Source organism: Sprattus sprattus, assembly GCF_963457725.1.
Source record: "Sprattus sprattus genome assembly, chromosome: 3".
Lineage (NCBI taxonomy): Eukaryota > Metazoa > Chordata > Actinopteri > Clupeiformes > Clupeidae > Sprattus > Sprattus sprattus.
Genome location: NC_137922.1, coordinates 40,394,333 through 40,411,263, shown reverse-complemented (window position 1 = coordinate 40,411,263; position 16,931 = coordinate 40,394,333). Strand labels below are relative to the sequence as shown.

General features: G+C 46.5%; 1 protein-coding gene across 2 annotated transcripts in view; it reads right to left on the bottom strand.

The window, feature by feature from the left end:
* LOC308361594 (vesicle-fusing ATPase) overlaps positions 1 to 16,931 on the bottom strand; it is a gene marked incomplete at its 3' end in the record, with an annotated part of 32,452 nt that overhangs the window by 3,361 nt on the left and 12,160 nt on the right. For both annotated transcript variants that reach the window (XM_080833989.1, XM_080833990.1), the window contains exons 6-19: positions 12,855 to 12,962; positions 12,681 to 12,756; positions 11,816 to 11,971; positions 8,555 to 8,754; positions 7,405 to 7,570; positions 7,138 to 7,212; positions 6,841 to 7,028; positions 5,272 to 5,367; positions 4,717 to 4,873; positions 4,134 to 4,267; positions 3,879 to 3,945; positions 3,693 to 3,772; positions 1,507 to 1,641; positions 728 to 841 (exon numbers count right to left, since the gene is read on the bottom strand). In XM_080833989.1, coding sequence (XP_080690115.1) covers positions 728 to 841; positions 1,507 to 1,641; positions 3,693 to 3,772; positions 3,879 to 3,945; positions 4,134 to 4,267; positions 4,717 to 4,873; positions 5,272 to 5,367; positions 6,841 to 7,028; positions 7,138 to 7,212; positions 7,405 to 7,570; positions 8,555 to 8,754; positions 11,816 to 11,971; positions 12,681 to 12,756; positions 12,855 to 12,962 — 1,752 coding nt within the window. The remainder of the gene's footprint in view (positions 1 to 727; positions 842 to 1,506; positions 1,642 to 3,692; positions 3,773 to 3,878; positions 3,946 to 4,133; positions 4,268 to 4,716; positions 4,874 to 5,271; positions 5,368 to 6,840; positions 7,029 to 7,137; positions 7,213 to 7,404; positions 7,571 to 8,554; positions 8,755 to 11,815; positions 11,972 to 12,680; positions 12,757 to 12,854; positions 12,963 to 16,931) is intronic.

Sequence of the window (16,931 nt, the reverse complement as noted above, 5' to 3'; positions counted from 1 at the left end):
TATAGATTATGCGCTCTCGTTCAACTTCTGCAAACTGTGAACGCATAGAGGAAAACCTGTTGTTACATCAATTTTTTTCACTGTTCAAGAAACTATACCCATGTGTGCCTGTAAATTTGTGTTCCCTTAAGAGTAGTGCGACCAAACATCATGTTTTTACCAACCAAGTCAGTCTTGCTTTTCAGCACTTTTTTTTTGGATCGATTGAAATCAGAGCAACGGTGCAAATACCCAGCACCAAAAAAGTACTATGTGAATTTTATTCAGTAATATTTAACATTGCAACAGGTATCTTCAGTGGATACTTCAAATGACTAAAATTTTAATATCCAAATTACTAACTTGATACCAGAAACTCAGATGCACCCCAGGATGAACCGACAAAAGGCAGGAAAAAAAAAAAAAAGGGTTTTTAAAAATTGAATGAAAAAAAAAAAAACGATACGTTCAATACACTTGGGCTTATGATAATTCCAACCAGGCCGGTAGCTCTGTCTTCAGTGTTGAGCAACGCTGCTTAAACTACTGGCCGCGCTCCCACCATTCTGGAGAGATCCTCTCTCGCAGCCTGTTTCTCATTTCGTCACCAGGCCCATAACTGACACTAATTCACATTGACTCGGGCCACAAAATGTGCTCGTGAGAGAGAGCTGTGACTCAGGCGGCAGTCTAGACACATGGGTGGGCACGGATGCTCTCAAGTTATTCTTCACAAACACACACACACCTGCAGGGACATCTCGATAAGCATCAGCAGTTTCTTGATGCCGATCCACACACTCTTGCCTTTCACCTCCTTTGCAATGACGGCGCGCTCCTTTTCCTGAAAGCTACCAAGCATCTGTGCCAGATGGAAGGAGAGAGAGAGAGAGACAGAGATAGAGAGAGAGACACACACACACACACACACACACACACACACACACACACAGACAGACAGACAGACAGAGAGAAAAGGTGTTACAACCACAACACACATCTGAGCATGTTCACCGGTCGCCAATTTTCCCCATTAATTCAGATGACTCCTGTTTGTTGATGCATTTATAAATCAACCACCCGTAACATCAGTCATTGCCAGTAAGAATGAAACCCCATAAAGAAGCCTCAACCGTTCACCTCAGGCCTGCAGTGTCATCACCCATGAGGAGAGGTTAGAGGCTAGCTATAGTCAAACAATGTGGTTGCAGCAAATTACACATTACATGTGTGTGCAGGTGTGCCTTTGAGGTGTAAATGTTAACAACAACCATTTTCAATCCCAACCCATCAAGCTTCAGGTGTTTAGCAAGGCTTCTTTCTTTAACCTTGTAATTAAAAAAAAGCGCCACTTCTTATCTGCTGATGGGAACAAACAAACAGACTGTGCGCATACGGAGTGAGTAATAGAGAGAGCGCCCTCTAGTGGATTGCATCAGTAGTGCACAACACTTGACGTTCTGAGGCTGGTGGTTGAACCCCAGGCAGGTCCTAACCGTGTCCCTCCCCCCTGGACCAGGCGCTCACCTCCAGGGCCTCCACCAGCTCCTCTCCTCGGGAGATGTTGGGGACATGGATCTTGGTGCTGAAGGCGTCCAGCATCTCCATCTCCTGCAGCACGGACTTCCGACTGGTGGTGCCGACGATCAGCAGTTTGCGGCCCTGAGAAGGACAAACCAGAAACGCATGCCGTTTAATTACTGAGGAGGCCAGGGCGGAAACACCGACAAATAACACCTTGTCTAGGGACTACAGCAGCTTGTACACCAAGCCTGTACAATAATAAGATTCAATTTATTTAACCTTATGATGTCTTTGGTTGACACGTGATACTGTCCCTTGATATGACCAACTCTCAGGAGGCCATTCTGCCATTCTTTTTCCCCGAACGCTGGGATTACCTTGGAGATGCTGCACGTTCTGAGCGATCGCAAGTTCATCTCCTGTTCAGCCAATACCTCACATTGCAGCAGCATGTATGTCACGCTGTGAAGAGACACAGACCCGAGGTGTCTGCTGCGGTGAAACCCACCCCCACACGAAACAAAACCCCAAACCAAAGCCCCCCACCCTGCGTTATCTGCACTCCTGCACTCCTCCGACCCCTGTCCAACTGGGCCAGGCGCTGCCGGATTCCCAGAGGCCCGAAGCTATGAGAAGAGGGGGATTATGGTCCGTATGCCGCCTCACCCCCCCGTCCCCGTCCCCACCACCACCCGCCCCGCAAAAACCTCCACCACCCCCCGACCCTTACCCTACCCCTCAACCCCCCATGGCGCGGGGCTTGTGTTGGTTGCATGCAGATGAAGTGCCACACAGGCAGCGCGCTCTGCCAGCTTACGGCTCTCCCACCGGTCCCTTTCTGCTCGGGGCCGGCTCCCTGCTGGGCTCCTGGGCTATATGGGCCCCTTGCTCCTGCTCCCCACTCAGGGGGAAATAGCACAGCCAGCCCCATTCAGCCCCTACCGCAACCACAACAACAACAACAACGACAACGACGACGACCACGCCACAGCACAATACACCTCCAATGCAACATCGGAACAACACAGGCCTCGCTCACAGAGCTACACTATACACCACAGCACAATACCACACTATGTGTATAACACAACAGCATAAAACAGAGGCCTCCAAACAGACACAGCACAAACACATCCCAACAGTAAACATCACTAAACAACACTGCCCAAACAAGTGTAAATGGAATTGTCCTAACCACCAGGCACAACCCAACCATGCCAATTTACCAGTTCCTTCTAAAAGCAGATGGGGCATGACAGGAATCCACCATGTCTGTAACAAACACCACTACTTCACACTGTCATTTGGTGGTGATGGTGAAATGTCCACAGTTTGAGCATTCTAACTATGAGATAAACCAGTAGTTCTATAAACATACATATAGCCATAGCTACTCTGAGACGATGTTTTTAAAAAAGGGAGGGGCAAGACACATTGTTTGGTTTACATAGCTCAGTAAACCACAGATCAGAAACAATGGCCTTCGATGTACACACTTACATCTCTAGACACAACAAAAACAATTACACTTAATGAGGTGCAGATTTGAACATGAAAACTCAAATGACAGTCAGAACAGTAATCACACAAAAATCACACACACAGACTGACAAACAAACACACACACAAACCGCAGACACATTTTTGCATAAATTGCGTAAATACCGTAAATGCCTCCCATTACGACTCTCCCAGTAAACCAAGCTTTGAAGTCAAGCTACTGCCCCCTGTCCGTCACGACCGGTAATGCATCTTCCTTATCTGATTCTGAGATTGGTTGGTTCTCATTAAGTAGCACTGCCATTGGGTGCACGCAGCAGTGAGTTGCAACAGAACGTCAACAGTATATGCCCTTTAACTGCCTTACAGACTACTGTCCAAAGGCCATCACTGGTGCTGTACTGAGAGGGAGTCATAACAGCAGCCCATACTCTAAACATGCTCTGAGGCAGATACTAAGGAAGCCTGAACTTTTTAACTAGTGTTAGTATGGATAAAGTGAACTTCAAGTTCAGATCAAGGTCAACTTCAGTTTCATTTTGGTTTTAATGTTCTTACCACAGCAGCGGGTAGACATGCATCAGCAAACATGTATGGGCTTCACACTAAAGGTACTGGAGACGTGGTGAGTGTCTCCACTGCATACCTCACACACCCTGACTTCTTCACACTCGGTCTTCTGTACTTACATGAGGAGGTGGTTTCTTCAACAGAACCAGCAGAGCTTGCAGAACCAGATTGGAGAACCGAGGTCCAATTGGGACATAATCTGGAAAGAGTCAAACAAAACATTCCTATTATGAATATGCAACTCTTTTTTTTCTTATTTACCAAAGAAGGGCCTGTGATAAACATGTCTGACCAAGGATGCTTACCCAGCAACCGCTCAATGTCATCCACCACAATACAACTTAGCTGGGACTTGTAGGCATCCTCGAATATCTACAGGGATGAACGTAACATACATTTCATAACAAAAGACTTGAGACAGCCAGAATTTTATATACAACATAAGACCGCAATAGCCAATTTGATTTTTTTTTTAACTGATGTGATGGACGACACATGGCACCTACACCAACATCTCGACACAGGTGGCATGAACGAGTAACCATAGAGCCATCGCTCACCTTCTTGATGGCCTGGCACTTGGCGACCTCCGAGTGGCCAATCATCTTGTCTGGAGAACAGATCTTGATGAAAGGGAACTGGGAATCCTCTGCAATCTTGGCAGCCAGGGCGGTTTTGCCGCTGTGTGGCGGCCCTGTGGACAGACAGCATTTATGGTGTTTTGTACGGCGGTTTCACTGGGAATACACACACATACCCATGGTGAGGACTCAGAGGGCAGAGCATATGGGTAAGAAAACAACTTCACTGCATAAATACCAGCACGAATGTGTGTGTGTGTGTGTGTGTGTGTGTGTGTGTGTGTGTGTGTGTGTGTGTGTGTGTGAACGAGTGAGTGAGTGAGTGAGTGAGTGAGTGAGAGAGAGAGAGAGAATGAGTGGTGGGAACAGAAACCACAGACACACAGAGGGAGATCTACAATGGGCAATGGCAAGCACTGAGGGGGAGACACTACTGTGTCAGACAGAGAGAAAGGAGAGAGAGAGAGAGAGAAATAGAGAGAGAGAGAGGGAGGGAGGGAGAACGAGGGATGAATAACTGACAGAAAGACAAAAGAGTGCTGCTGAACGGAACACAACTAACCCTCCAGTAGAACGGACACCAGTGGGGTACGGTCGCTGTTTTTGGTCTGCTGGACCAGCAGTGTGCCATCATCCAACACATTCGTCACTGGGTCCCCCCACCTGATGATGTCATTCATGATGTAACTGGCATAGTCTTCCTGGTGGGTACCAAAGGCCTGGGCAAGAAGAGGGTAAAAAAGAGAACTTAATAAACCTTGTGTGACCAGAATCAAATCAATTGCACGTGATATACAACGCCTTATCTGGGCAATGTATTTAAACAGTGCTTAAATAGAGTTAAATGACATATCATCAATATATAATACAGCTATAAACAATAGCTAATAATATTATTTTACCAATTAAATATTCACTTTTTTGCACAGGCACTGTCACTGAAATGCTGAGGAATGCACTTGATGAACCGATGCCAGACACTAATCATTACATTCATTTTGTTGGTCACCATCAGTGATAATATGCTCAGAGCACACTCAACCAGAAATGTATGAAACAACCTTTCAACTCTTAAATAAATAGCCTGAAATGGAGAGGTTGTTGCCTGAACACTTACCGGTTTGATGTCATTTTCCAAGGAGGCCAGAAAGTCGTCTCTGCTGACCTGCAGCTTCTCTGCCTTCTCCAGGTCCACTTCAACGGTGTTGCTGGCCTGCATGGATGAACAGGGAGTTACTCACTCAGCCAGTCCAGCAGTAACCCATGAGTCACCTTACTGGTTGGCCTGGAGAAGGGCAAGGCCACAACAGTAATGCACAAAAGCTGCAATATGGGCCGGTGAAATGCGCACACACACGCACAAATTCTAAAACCTGTCTAGGCCAACTGAATCGGGCTAAAATTGGGCCGAAATCGCACAGTGCCTGTCTGGCTTTACATACATTTACATACACATCACCTCATTTCACTACCAATCTACCAAACAGAGGCTGCTGAGAAGCCTAATGAGCTGATTTGTAAGTGTGCATTTGGGTTTGTTAAAAAAAGAAATGGCTAAAAAGAAACCATGACCCACACAAGAAAGCAGTGAGAAACAGCCAGAAAGCAAGGCAGATGGTTGAGTGGGTAAGAGAGAGGAAGAGAGAGAGAGAGAGAGAGAGAGAGAGAGAGAGAGAGAGAGAGAGAGAGAGAGAGAGAGAGAGAGAGGAGAGAGAGGGACAAAGCTAATGTCATCCCAGTTAGTTGTGCAAGTTCCTGTCAATCTGTTTTCAACACCATCAAATATGAACCAGCCCTCTGTGGGCATTCTACTGGTAAGCGCCTCCCTTTCGCTGTGTGTTTGCTCGCCTGGCTGTTGTAGTCAGCACGTCTGATTAAACTCTGCTGTCTCTCATGAACACACACACACACACACACACACACACACACACACACACACACACACACACACACACACACACACACACACACACACACACACACACACACACACACACACACACACGAAAGCAAAGAAAAGTGGTTGGCTAAAGTAGAGAGAGACATATTAGCTGAGGTTATAGCAGACTGGACCAAGTAGTTCTTCACAATGTTACTGAAACTCAGCCTATAGGAAGCTAGGTCAAATTACAAAGACTTCAAAGTTCAGCAAATTGCAGTTCAGTTTGGCTTTTGGCCAGTTTTCAGCACAGGGCACTAGAGCGGGCCCAGATAAGGCTTTGAGGTGGGGAGGGGACATATGGCTACATCTCTACTTTTATTTCTCCAATCTACACACTCAGTAGTTAGCTTGCTAGCTAGCTAACTAGCTCACGGGGGGTAGAGCTCCAATACATAACGATAAAAAAAACCTCCAAACTGTTCCAAATTTGATGCTCATTTCCTAATTATATGACTATCTCTCTAAGATCTTAGCCTCATTCTAAAAGGCGGTTAACAAAATATAGATGATCGAAATGTGACTTTCATGTAGGGCTCTGTAAACCTTATGGTCATATTTTTCCCAAAACTTTTCCCCAGATTTTGCCTTTCCGTTTTTTTTTTTTTTTTTTTTTTTTAATCAAGTTGAACCTAACACCAACCTATAAACCCCATCACAACACAGAATAACAACATGGGAGACAGATTTGATCTATGCAACTGTTAAAAGGATGTTTCAGGCCTGCTTTGAGAGGAGCACACTAGCCTTGATGTGGCGGTTCATGGCCGTGGACTGGGCGGCGCGAACCAGCCCCTCCAGCTCAGCACCGCTAAAGTTCTTGGTCTCGGCGGCCAGCTCCTTAACATTGACGTCAGTGGCCAGCAGGTTGAAGTCGCGCATCTTAGCCGTGTGGATGTTGAGGATCTGGACACGTCCATGTTCGTCGGGCAGGCCTGAGAAAGGGGACAGGGGCAGCAGAAACATGAGCAGACAAAGACATACCACTACGACGAGAAAGCGGGAAGAGGAGCGGCCTGCTGCATGTTAGAGCAGGTTTCTTACCAATCTCCATTTTCACCTCCAATCTGCCAGGTCTCAACAGGGCTTCATCAATCAGATCAGACCTGTTTGTCATTCCTGAGGATGAATACACAGGACATTTCCAGCAATTAGACATTCAGTATTGTCAGTTACTACCAACAAGCATCGGTAAGAGCTTTTGTTACGAACATATGTTAGTAAAAATCCAAGGCAAAGCCGAAACTGATGGGAATATGCTACTGTCAGAAATATTAAACAAGATATTAATTTAGGTAAAGTGACACTCACCAATAACCAGGATGTTGTTGAGCTGCTCCACCCCATCGATCTTGGACAACAGCTGGTTGACTACGGTGTCATGGACACCAGTGCTGCCAGCCATGCTGCCACGCTGCTTGCAGATGGCATCGATCTCGTCAAAGATGATGATGTGCAGCCCACTGTTGGCACCCAGCTGCAAGAGATTTCAAAACAGCTGTCTCTACTCACTGACGTTACACAAACCACACACCCATCCAACAGCCCAAGGACAAACCATCAATCTCCACCGGAGGGAATTAAATAAACATTCCTGCTAATGATTCAAACCTAAATATAAAAAGCAATCATCACCAAGGTCAGAGATCGGTCCAGGGCTTGGCTGGCCGCGTGCACAGTGGCACCTCCAATTAAGGCTTATCTCTCCATCACCGGCCGCCCTGTCAACTACTCTGGGACAAAACCTTAACATTTAGCCCAGGTGAGGGGCTGTTATTGGGATGGGGGCAGGACGGGGCCACCCTTGTGCCCCCCGCGGGACAAGAGGTGGCATGGAGAGCGTGGGTGGGTGGGTCGGGAGGTTTGGCTGGAGATAGCGCCACACTCATTAGGCAGGTGTTGAGTGAGTCCCATCACTGTCCCAGTCGCACCAAGCCCAGCCCAGCATCGCACAAGGATGGGAGACCCCATGGCTGAAACGATTCTTCAATGTCTCACAGTGAAGTACACCATTGTGGCACACTCACTGAGCATCTATTGAAGCCTGCTCAGGGCTTTCATTGTTGATGTTTGCCAACAACTTGCCAATAACATCTTGCCAATAACCCTTAAAGAAATATTTTAATTAAACAACACATGGCAAACTGACAGACTGTCATGAAAGGCTAGATTCTTGGGGTTGCATCCAAAGATGGGGATTATGCTTAGGTTTGGGCAATATCTGAAGTTCAATGGAAAGTCCCCATTCTTCAAAAAAATGCAGTGCAGGAATGGACTTCTCATGTTTTGGATACCAGCCACTAAAGTTAGGTGGAATCTTTAGACCATACTGTCTGTGTGTCTGTGTGGCTGTGTGTGTGTGTGTGTGTGTGTGTGTGTGTGTGTGTGTAGGTACAGTCAACACGTGTGTGTGCGTAGGTGTGGGTCTGTGATGAAAGTAGACCAGAGGTCACCCCCTCACCCTTTTCTGCTCGTCCTCTGCGTCGGCAAACAGCTTCCTAATGTTGGCCTCGGACTCGCCCACGTACTTGTTGAGAATCTCGGGGCCGTTGACCACTTTGGGTTCGCGAGCGTTCAGCATCGTCCCGATCTGCCGGGCCATCAGTGTCTTACCACATCCAGGAGGCCCAAAGAGCAGGATACCCTTCACATGCTTACAGCCTGGAGAGAGGGATATGGGACAGAAAAAAATTGAGAGAGAGGAAAAAAGAAAGGGAAAGACAGATAGAGGAGGAACATTGCATTTAATGTCCAGTCAAATTATTGTATTATATAGAGACGCTTTTAATACAGGGATAAACTAGCCAACCAAAGACTGGAAGCTTCACCACCAGCTTACAAGTATGTCTGCTGTAAGAGCAGCAGACCAGGAGAAAAATCCAGGGGGTGGGGGCGGGTGTGTGCGTTTGTGTGTGTGTGGAGGTTGGGGGGGGGGCGTGGATTTACAGTAAAAGCCTGCTGAGTTGTTTCAGCTTGACAGATGTGTTTTCATACACAAATACCACTCAGATCAGCAGCGTGGTGCGCATTGCTGCGGCCCAGACAGCCTCTCTCACGGCCGGCCTAATTACACCCGCCGCTTGCCATTTACTGACTGCAGATAAGCACCAGGCCCCAGATCCAAATCAGCCCGGCCCATTCACACCTGATGACAGCTGGGGCACGGTCAGGCCTGAGGAGACTGCTGCTGGGGAGGGGAGAGGGCACTGTGTGTGAGTGTGTGTGAGTGTGTGAGTGTGTGAGTGTGTGTGTTTTGGGGGGGCAGTCCAGCTACTGTCCTCACTCACGAGGCTGACCTTTAAGGCAGGGATTTTCCCCCCTTGTCTTTCTAAGTGTGTGAGTTTGTGAATGTGTGTCTCTCTACGTATGTGTGGAGGTGTGTGTGCAGAAGACCTTTACTATATGTAAAAGGGCGTTTGTGAACTTGTGTGTATGTGCGTGACAGAAGGTTGTGCGTGAGGCAGACTGATGGAGAGGGTGTGTGCAGGTGTGACTAAGAGTGCAAGTTCTCGGTCTTCCCACCCAAGCTTTGTCTGTCTGTCCTCCCCTCCCATACCCTCCCCTCCTCTCCCATACCCTCCCCCCTCCATTTCTCCTAAAGACCAGATTCTCCCTCTCTCCCGTCCTCCCCCCCTCTCCCTCTCTCCCGTCCACCCCCTCTCTCTCCCTCTGCACCTGGGCTCCCCACACAGCCCAATTAGGCCCTCACCTTTGCGCTATCAGAGCTTGCCATCTCATTACCTTGGCCAGCTGCTCCCAGCCAGAGGCCAACTCCTGCGTACATCAGCACCCCAAAGGTCATCTCCCAGCCACATGTCACCACACTGGCTGGGGGTGTGTGTATGTGTGCTCAAGTGCGCGCTGAAGATATTTATTTATCAGGTGTTTTGTAAACCATGCTCTCCTTCCATGAAGCGCTTTAGTAAAATCACGTGGTGGTGTGCATGCGTGCTCTACTGTGACTGGGCGGAACATTCTAGAACCGCTGCTTAGACACGGCAGTTGTCTAATGCTATAGTTAATTCTTATAGCTGAGGCAGGCATCTCTGAAGGGAGGAGAATAGGTAAAGCAGATGCAACCACTAACCCTACCTGACAGGGATGCTGACAATGAGCACGTGTACCACAACAACTCAATCTAGCTTCCCACATAAGTATTAGGTTATACCTTTACTAAATCACATGAGCTCTAATTAATCAGTCAACTTAAATTCTGTTCATACATTTGAATAAGTTAATCGGGTAAAAATATGAAGTTAATTCTGACCTAACAAAACCATGGTTCGCCAGATATAGTTTTGAGGCCTACAAAATGTTAAATTAAACGTACTGCCTCTAGTACATTCTTCACCCTGAGAGTAGGGATGCACCGATCCGCTTTTTTCACCTCCGATACCGATACCATACCGATATAAAAAAAAAAGCGAAATGATGATAACAAACTGTAAGTTTCATTGGGGGAGATCTGGGATCATGAGACTTGACTTAAACATTTCTTTCCTATGTAAAAAAAAAACAAATAAACAGATATAAATGTACTGAATTACTAATTTATTTAATCATTTTGCACCAGTAAAACAATCTTAATCATATAAATATAGTGTGACTGGTTCAGTCAGTGCAATTAGGGATTCAAAATACAATGTAAAACAAAATAAATAATAAAATAATAAATAGCTCCAGATAGCAGATCCTTTCGCTCGCTCCATTTTGTAAACACTGAGCTCTGCACGGCATGTTGCTTTTGTATGACGTCACTCACAGCGCACAGCATAGAATTACACTGAATAGATCAGCCAATAGACAGATAGATAGATAAACTTGTATTAATCCCGTGAGGTAAATTGAATTATCAAAGCAGCAAGGTAGTAGGAATAGGATTCAAATATAAATATTTAAAAAAAAAAAAAAAAAAAATATTTTTTTTTTTTTTTTTTGGATCGGCACATTTTCACCGATACCCGATCTAGAAATGTCGTCAATATCGGTACCGATACCGATACAAATATCGGATCGGTGCATCCCTACCTGAGAGTGCATTGTGATTGAAGATGACGTTAAGCCCTTGCCGAGGTCATGTTACACAAACAGAGCATTGCTGTCACAAACTATAGAACGCAACAAAGGTATATTTTGTCAGAATTGACATGCACTTAAAGCAAAGAGAGAAACTCGACACCTCTGAGCCTTCTCAGCATTTCTCTGGACTCCACTTATAAATTTGAGCATTTTCTCAACTCCCACTGCCCCAAGCACCAGTCAGAATAGCACACAAGAAGCACCAGAATCTTAGACGGGATCATTATTAAATCATTAGGTTTCAGACGGCAGGGTTTACTTTGGCGGACGGGCCCCACTCACTTCCTCATGAGTCAGCTCTCCCAGTGCATGCTGGGATGCCGACAGTGTGTGGGCCAGTGAAGATTTACTGGTGACAGCGCAATGAGGTCTGGCCAAACCACGCGACACGGACTATGAAACAAGGACATGACAGATGGGGAGAGAGGGAAAGAGAGAGGGAAGGAAAAAGGAAAGAGAGAGTGCCGTAGGACAGAGGGGAAAGGCTGAAAGAAAAGGAAGAGATGAAAACTAGAAGCAGACAGGTAGAAAGAGGTACAGATAGGCCGTGAGAGGTGGCCTGACAGCAAAGAAAGAGCAGGAGAGAGTGCAGAGCAGGAATAAATGAAAAGAGGGGTGTCTCGATCAGAAAAGGGGTACCCACCCATCTGTTCCACAATGTCCGTAGGGAAGACTCGTGAGGCAAAGGCTCGGCGGAAGATGTCGGAGAACTCCTTGTCCAGGCCGCCAATGCCCATGCGCTCAAAGTTCCAGTCCGGGTTGATGATGGACTGCCGAGACTCTCGGGTTTTGGCCTTCCCTGTGGGAGCAGAGAGTGGGAGGATGACCAGGGCTTTAGAGTTGAACGTCACGCAAAACGCTATCAAAACATTTAACTCGCAAAACACGGCAGGCAATTAAAACTATTAAATTAAAGGGATTAAAACTAGATTCGGGGTTCATATTACATGGATACAAGGTCAAACAGACTGAATAAATGCAGATAAAACACATTATGGTAAGTTATGATATGTCAGGAATTTTGAACAACTTTCCAACTAAAAGCAGCGTTTCATTACAAAAACAGTGCAGATGCTTCCACCTAGTGGTGATACTTGGCAGTACACAAATGAGATACTGAAGGAGTACATGGCTGACATGTCAATGTGGTTTCAGCTAATTCAATTAAAACTCTCCATGAAAACAGAACATCAGGACAGAAACAGAAGGCAGTGTTGTTTGTTTGTTTGTCTGAGACTTCACAGAAAGGGAGTCAAATGCAGATGACTAGCACATCATCACTGATGGAGAGGCACACATTTCCACAGCTGCTGCTGATGACCGGCTGACTTTTTAAAATCTCATCTTGAACAGGTGGCAAGTGGCTTTGAGAAACCAACCTATGAAAGACTAGCTCTTGGTGAGGACCTCAGCACTGTGTCCAATAAAAGTCTGTACAAAATATCTGAGAGAGTGAGCTGTGTGTGTGTGAGTGTGTGTGTGTGTGTGTGTGTCAGGTAAACACTGACCAACGAGCTGAACAGAAGAGCTCTCCGCTTTCTCGAAAACCACCTGACTGTTGCCAAGCAACAAACCAATCTCAATCTGTAAAAGAAGAAGCGGGGATGAGGAATCAATGCAGAATCAGATCAATGCAGAACATCAGCAAGTTAACCAGAGAAGGGCCGTCCCGCTCAGAGTACCTTCTGTTTCTTGCCCGAGCTCATATCCCCCTTAAGGATGCTGGAGTCCATGCCTTCTATGTCCTTGATCACAATGCCAAACAACTTGTCACAATAGCTGAAGACAAGCTGAGATGAAAAGAGAGAGAACAGAGATTTCAGGAAAACAGGTCATAGGAAAAGAGACACTCAACAATGGTTATAGCTTACAATACATCGAAATCCACTGATAAGATACCAGTGAAAATAGAACTTCTACGATGCCGCTCCTACTTCATCGTTATGGTGGCAAAAAGATTCATTTTGCAAGTTTAAGTTTAGTCAGGTTCCTTTTAACAAGGAAGAAATTAAATCAAATACCTGGAGACCAACCGAGTGTTTTCTTGCTAAGCAGTTAAATAAGCCACTAATTAAAAGCTGCAAAAATTAGGAGACTCAACTCCCAAGCCAAATCAGTCAGTGGCTGGGCTGATTAACATGAAAAAACACCCTGCTCTCTTACATTGCCCCTAGAGGAGACAGACACCATCATTCTGTGCTTTGTTAAACACAATCAAATTACACACACGCACACACACACAGGTCCATTTACTTCTTGTAGTCATTAGATAGAGAATAGCTCCGACCCAGGACGTGATCTGCACATGTAAGCTGTAAGATTCTATTCCGTATTTAGGCTACTACACTTAATCACAAAAGGTGGTCTTGGTGGTTGTAGAATGAAGTCTCAATCAAGGAGCTTGAAGCAGTTCGGATCAGAGCCAAAGATATTTATTGTAGCAGACAAGAAATATCACTAAGTACTTTTCTGAGTCTAAGCATCTAAAGTACCGGTGGAGCAGAGTTCTTTCAGGGCATACGCAGCCTGCGTGGATCCGTCCTGGAGAGGAGATGGTGTCGTCTCTCGTGATTCTTGCTCTGATCGACCTGAGTCTAGCGCGCAGCCCAATTTAACCAGTATAATTACGTAAGGCAAATAGAATGTATAACATCTCTTCCAAAGGATTACACACACACACATATGAACACGTAAACAGTCTCATGAGCTCATCGATGCCCTTGCCCTTGGGCCTGATAGAATGGGCGCCTTTGAGGAATGCCACACAGCACACACACAGAGGGGCCTATGCAGACATCTTATGGACACTGGAGCTGTTTCTCATAGAGAACCATATGATGTGGTACACTTATGGTAACCTATTAACCTTACAGGAATTCGGGGCCAAACTTACACTTTAAGATCTGTACATGAGAAATACACCAGAATCTAACATTCCTCCCTCTTGATCATTCTTAAACATAGTTTAAAATATCAACAACAACAGTGTATTTCTGGAAAACCTAAACAATAAACATATTACATGGCTCTGACATTTTATATGATTATATGGAAAGAAAAACAAAACAGGGAAGGAGGGTGAGGAACTGGCAAAAAGGACAGGAAATAATAAAGCAAGCATACTTGTCATACACTGGGAAATCCAGTATAGGTTCTGGGGTCACTCGGGGGAAACCCTACTGAAAGTGGGGGGAGATGGGAAGGGAAGGTAAAGTAAAAGAGAAGCGTAATCTAAACAATTTTGGGGAGATGGGTTGGGGGACGGGGGGTTCCATTCTCAGGTATGGCCTTTAGGGCGGCCACCTTGGGAAAAGGGGGCATCTATGGAGGGTGTTCCATAGGCAGCGATGTACTTAGGGATCGTGAAGGGGACAACAATGTAAGGTGGTACCTGTGAGGAGGTTTGACTCAACCCACAAACCCAACAAGCCTGCGCTCCTTTAGCTTTGGCTAAACCGTGCGCAGCCTGCAAGAAGGTGTTATCTCTGTGGACCTCATAATGACTGTCAATGTCACAATTTCCTTTTATACACAAATAACATATCAACAGGGCATACAACACATGGCATTTCATTTTGGAACAGTCGTTTCAAGAGTCTTCTCCTGGGACGGCTGATGAAGAGGATAACAGTTCGTGGTCTGGAAAGTTCAAAAGATGGCAACACAGTTCAGATGGTGCAGATAGCCAAGCTATCTCAGGATCTCGGTCGTGATGACGATCTCCAGGTTTCCAGCCACGGGGTACATAGGATTTAAAGAACAAGAGCAGTATCAGTTGGGGGGAAGGCAATTGCAAGCCTTCAAACAATTTGTTAATCTAACACAGTTATGGCATGCTTTAATGCTAAGCAACTAAACATTTATCTTGAATAAAGTAAACACTATTATAGCAATAAGCAAGTGTGATTCTAATCTAAGAAGTTGTACCACCAAAAACCTATACCAACATCTCACCTGGACTGGTTCGAGAGGACAGAGGAGAAACCTGCACTTTAATTCCCTAATCTTCCTTTCGTCACCTTTGCAACTAAGCCCTCCGTTAAAATAAAAAATCCACAGGAGAAATTAAAGTCTTCCCGCACTCTTACCTCCCTCTTCTCACCTACTCTGTAACACAGACGTGAAATTTTGCCAGTCCAGTGAAAGTCAATCTCAGTCAGTTGGTGCGTCAACTAATTTACAGTGGCTTGCATTTATCCACTTTGTTGAATTGGCTACCCTAATGGCAGATGGAGTAACTAACAGTATCTGATACGGCCCTTCGTATTTAGCCTCTAGCGGAACTCTTTGTTGTTTGTGAATCATGACCCACTGTCCAGGCACCAGAGAGTGTCCTCCCTCTGGCGGCTCAACCCAAGCCTCTTTGACTTGGTTGGATGTCAGCTGGAGGGTCTCTGAGAGCTTGATGCAGTAGTTCATCAATGCGTCTGAGGTGAGGGCCACATCGGCTGTGCGCAGGTCAACTGAGCCTGGGAAGCTGAAGAACCAGCCAAACACCACTTCGTAAGGGGACAGGCCCACATCTTTGTTGTGCGTAGCTCTCATGCTACTCAGCGCAATGGGGAGCGCGTCCACCCAAGGTGTTCCTTCTTGATGCATCTTTGCCAGTCTTTCCTTCCGCCATTCTTCGTTTCCAGATTCCTTTTTCAATCGTAGGCATTTTGCGTAGTCGTTTTCCGTTCCGAGGTCAGTTTTCATTTCAACATTTCCATTTTTCCTCCTCTCTTTTTGTCTTGCTGCTTTTCTGGATGCGTCATCAGCTAGCGCGTTACCACGGGCTTCTGGGGTGTCCAAGTTTGTGTGAGCTTTCACCTTGACCACCGACAGTTCTTTGGGAAGTAGCATTGCGTCCAAGAGATCTGCTACCGCGTTAACGGCGTCAAGCACTGTGAAGATCTTGAGGAACTGGTCACCAGAGGCCACAACAGGACTCAGGTGGGCGAGGCCTTGATTGGCCAGACGGTAGTCCACCGTCAGTCTCCAGGATCCATTTGGTTTCTTCACAGGCCACACCTGGGCGTTGGAGGCAGATTGAGCCTTGTCGATGATTCCTTGATCACACAAATCTTTGATGATTGGCTTCAGTCCGTCGACAGCAGCTCGGTTGAGCGGGTATTGTTTCACGCTTGGGGGAACTTTTCCAGTCAACATCACAGGTTCCCTTTTCAGCAGGCCGCAGTCAGCTTTTCCCTTGGTCCTCATGGGGTGGTCTTGTTGCAAGTACAAGGCCTTCAGAGGTGTCTCTTTGGATGAGGGGAGTGTGTCCAAATCAAATTTCCCTGCATATCCTGAATGCAGTGGTTGGTGATTGGCCTGTGGCTGAAGCGAAGGAGGGGCTGATTGGGGTTGGGGTGACAGGTAGCCCTGTTGAGGTGTGAGTGGCAGTGGAGGCAGGTGGGAACCCACATTCATAGGTGACTGCATCGGGTGCATTGCTTGGTAGGGCCCGTGGATTGCTCCTGCATAGCTGTCATCTGTTCCGAACATGCTTGGCGGCACCGTAAGGTCCATCAGCACCGCGTGTGAGCACCATGTCGCTCTCATTGCGTCGAAGGACCATTCCCATTCCACCCCCTGGCCACCAGATGGCGCTGTCCCTATTTCGTAATCGGGAGGGGCTGGGAGATCTGGGTACTGCCTTGTGGGTTGACCCCTCCCTGTTGGTCCCTCCCTGTTGAAGGACCCTGCCCCGCAGCTTTTCGACCCTGCCTTGCCTGCTTGTTGTTTGAGCCAGAAGCACATCTTTTTTGTAGCTCCAC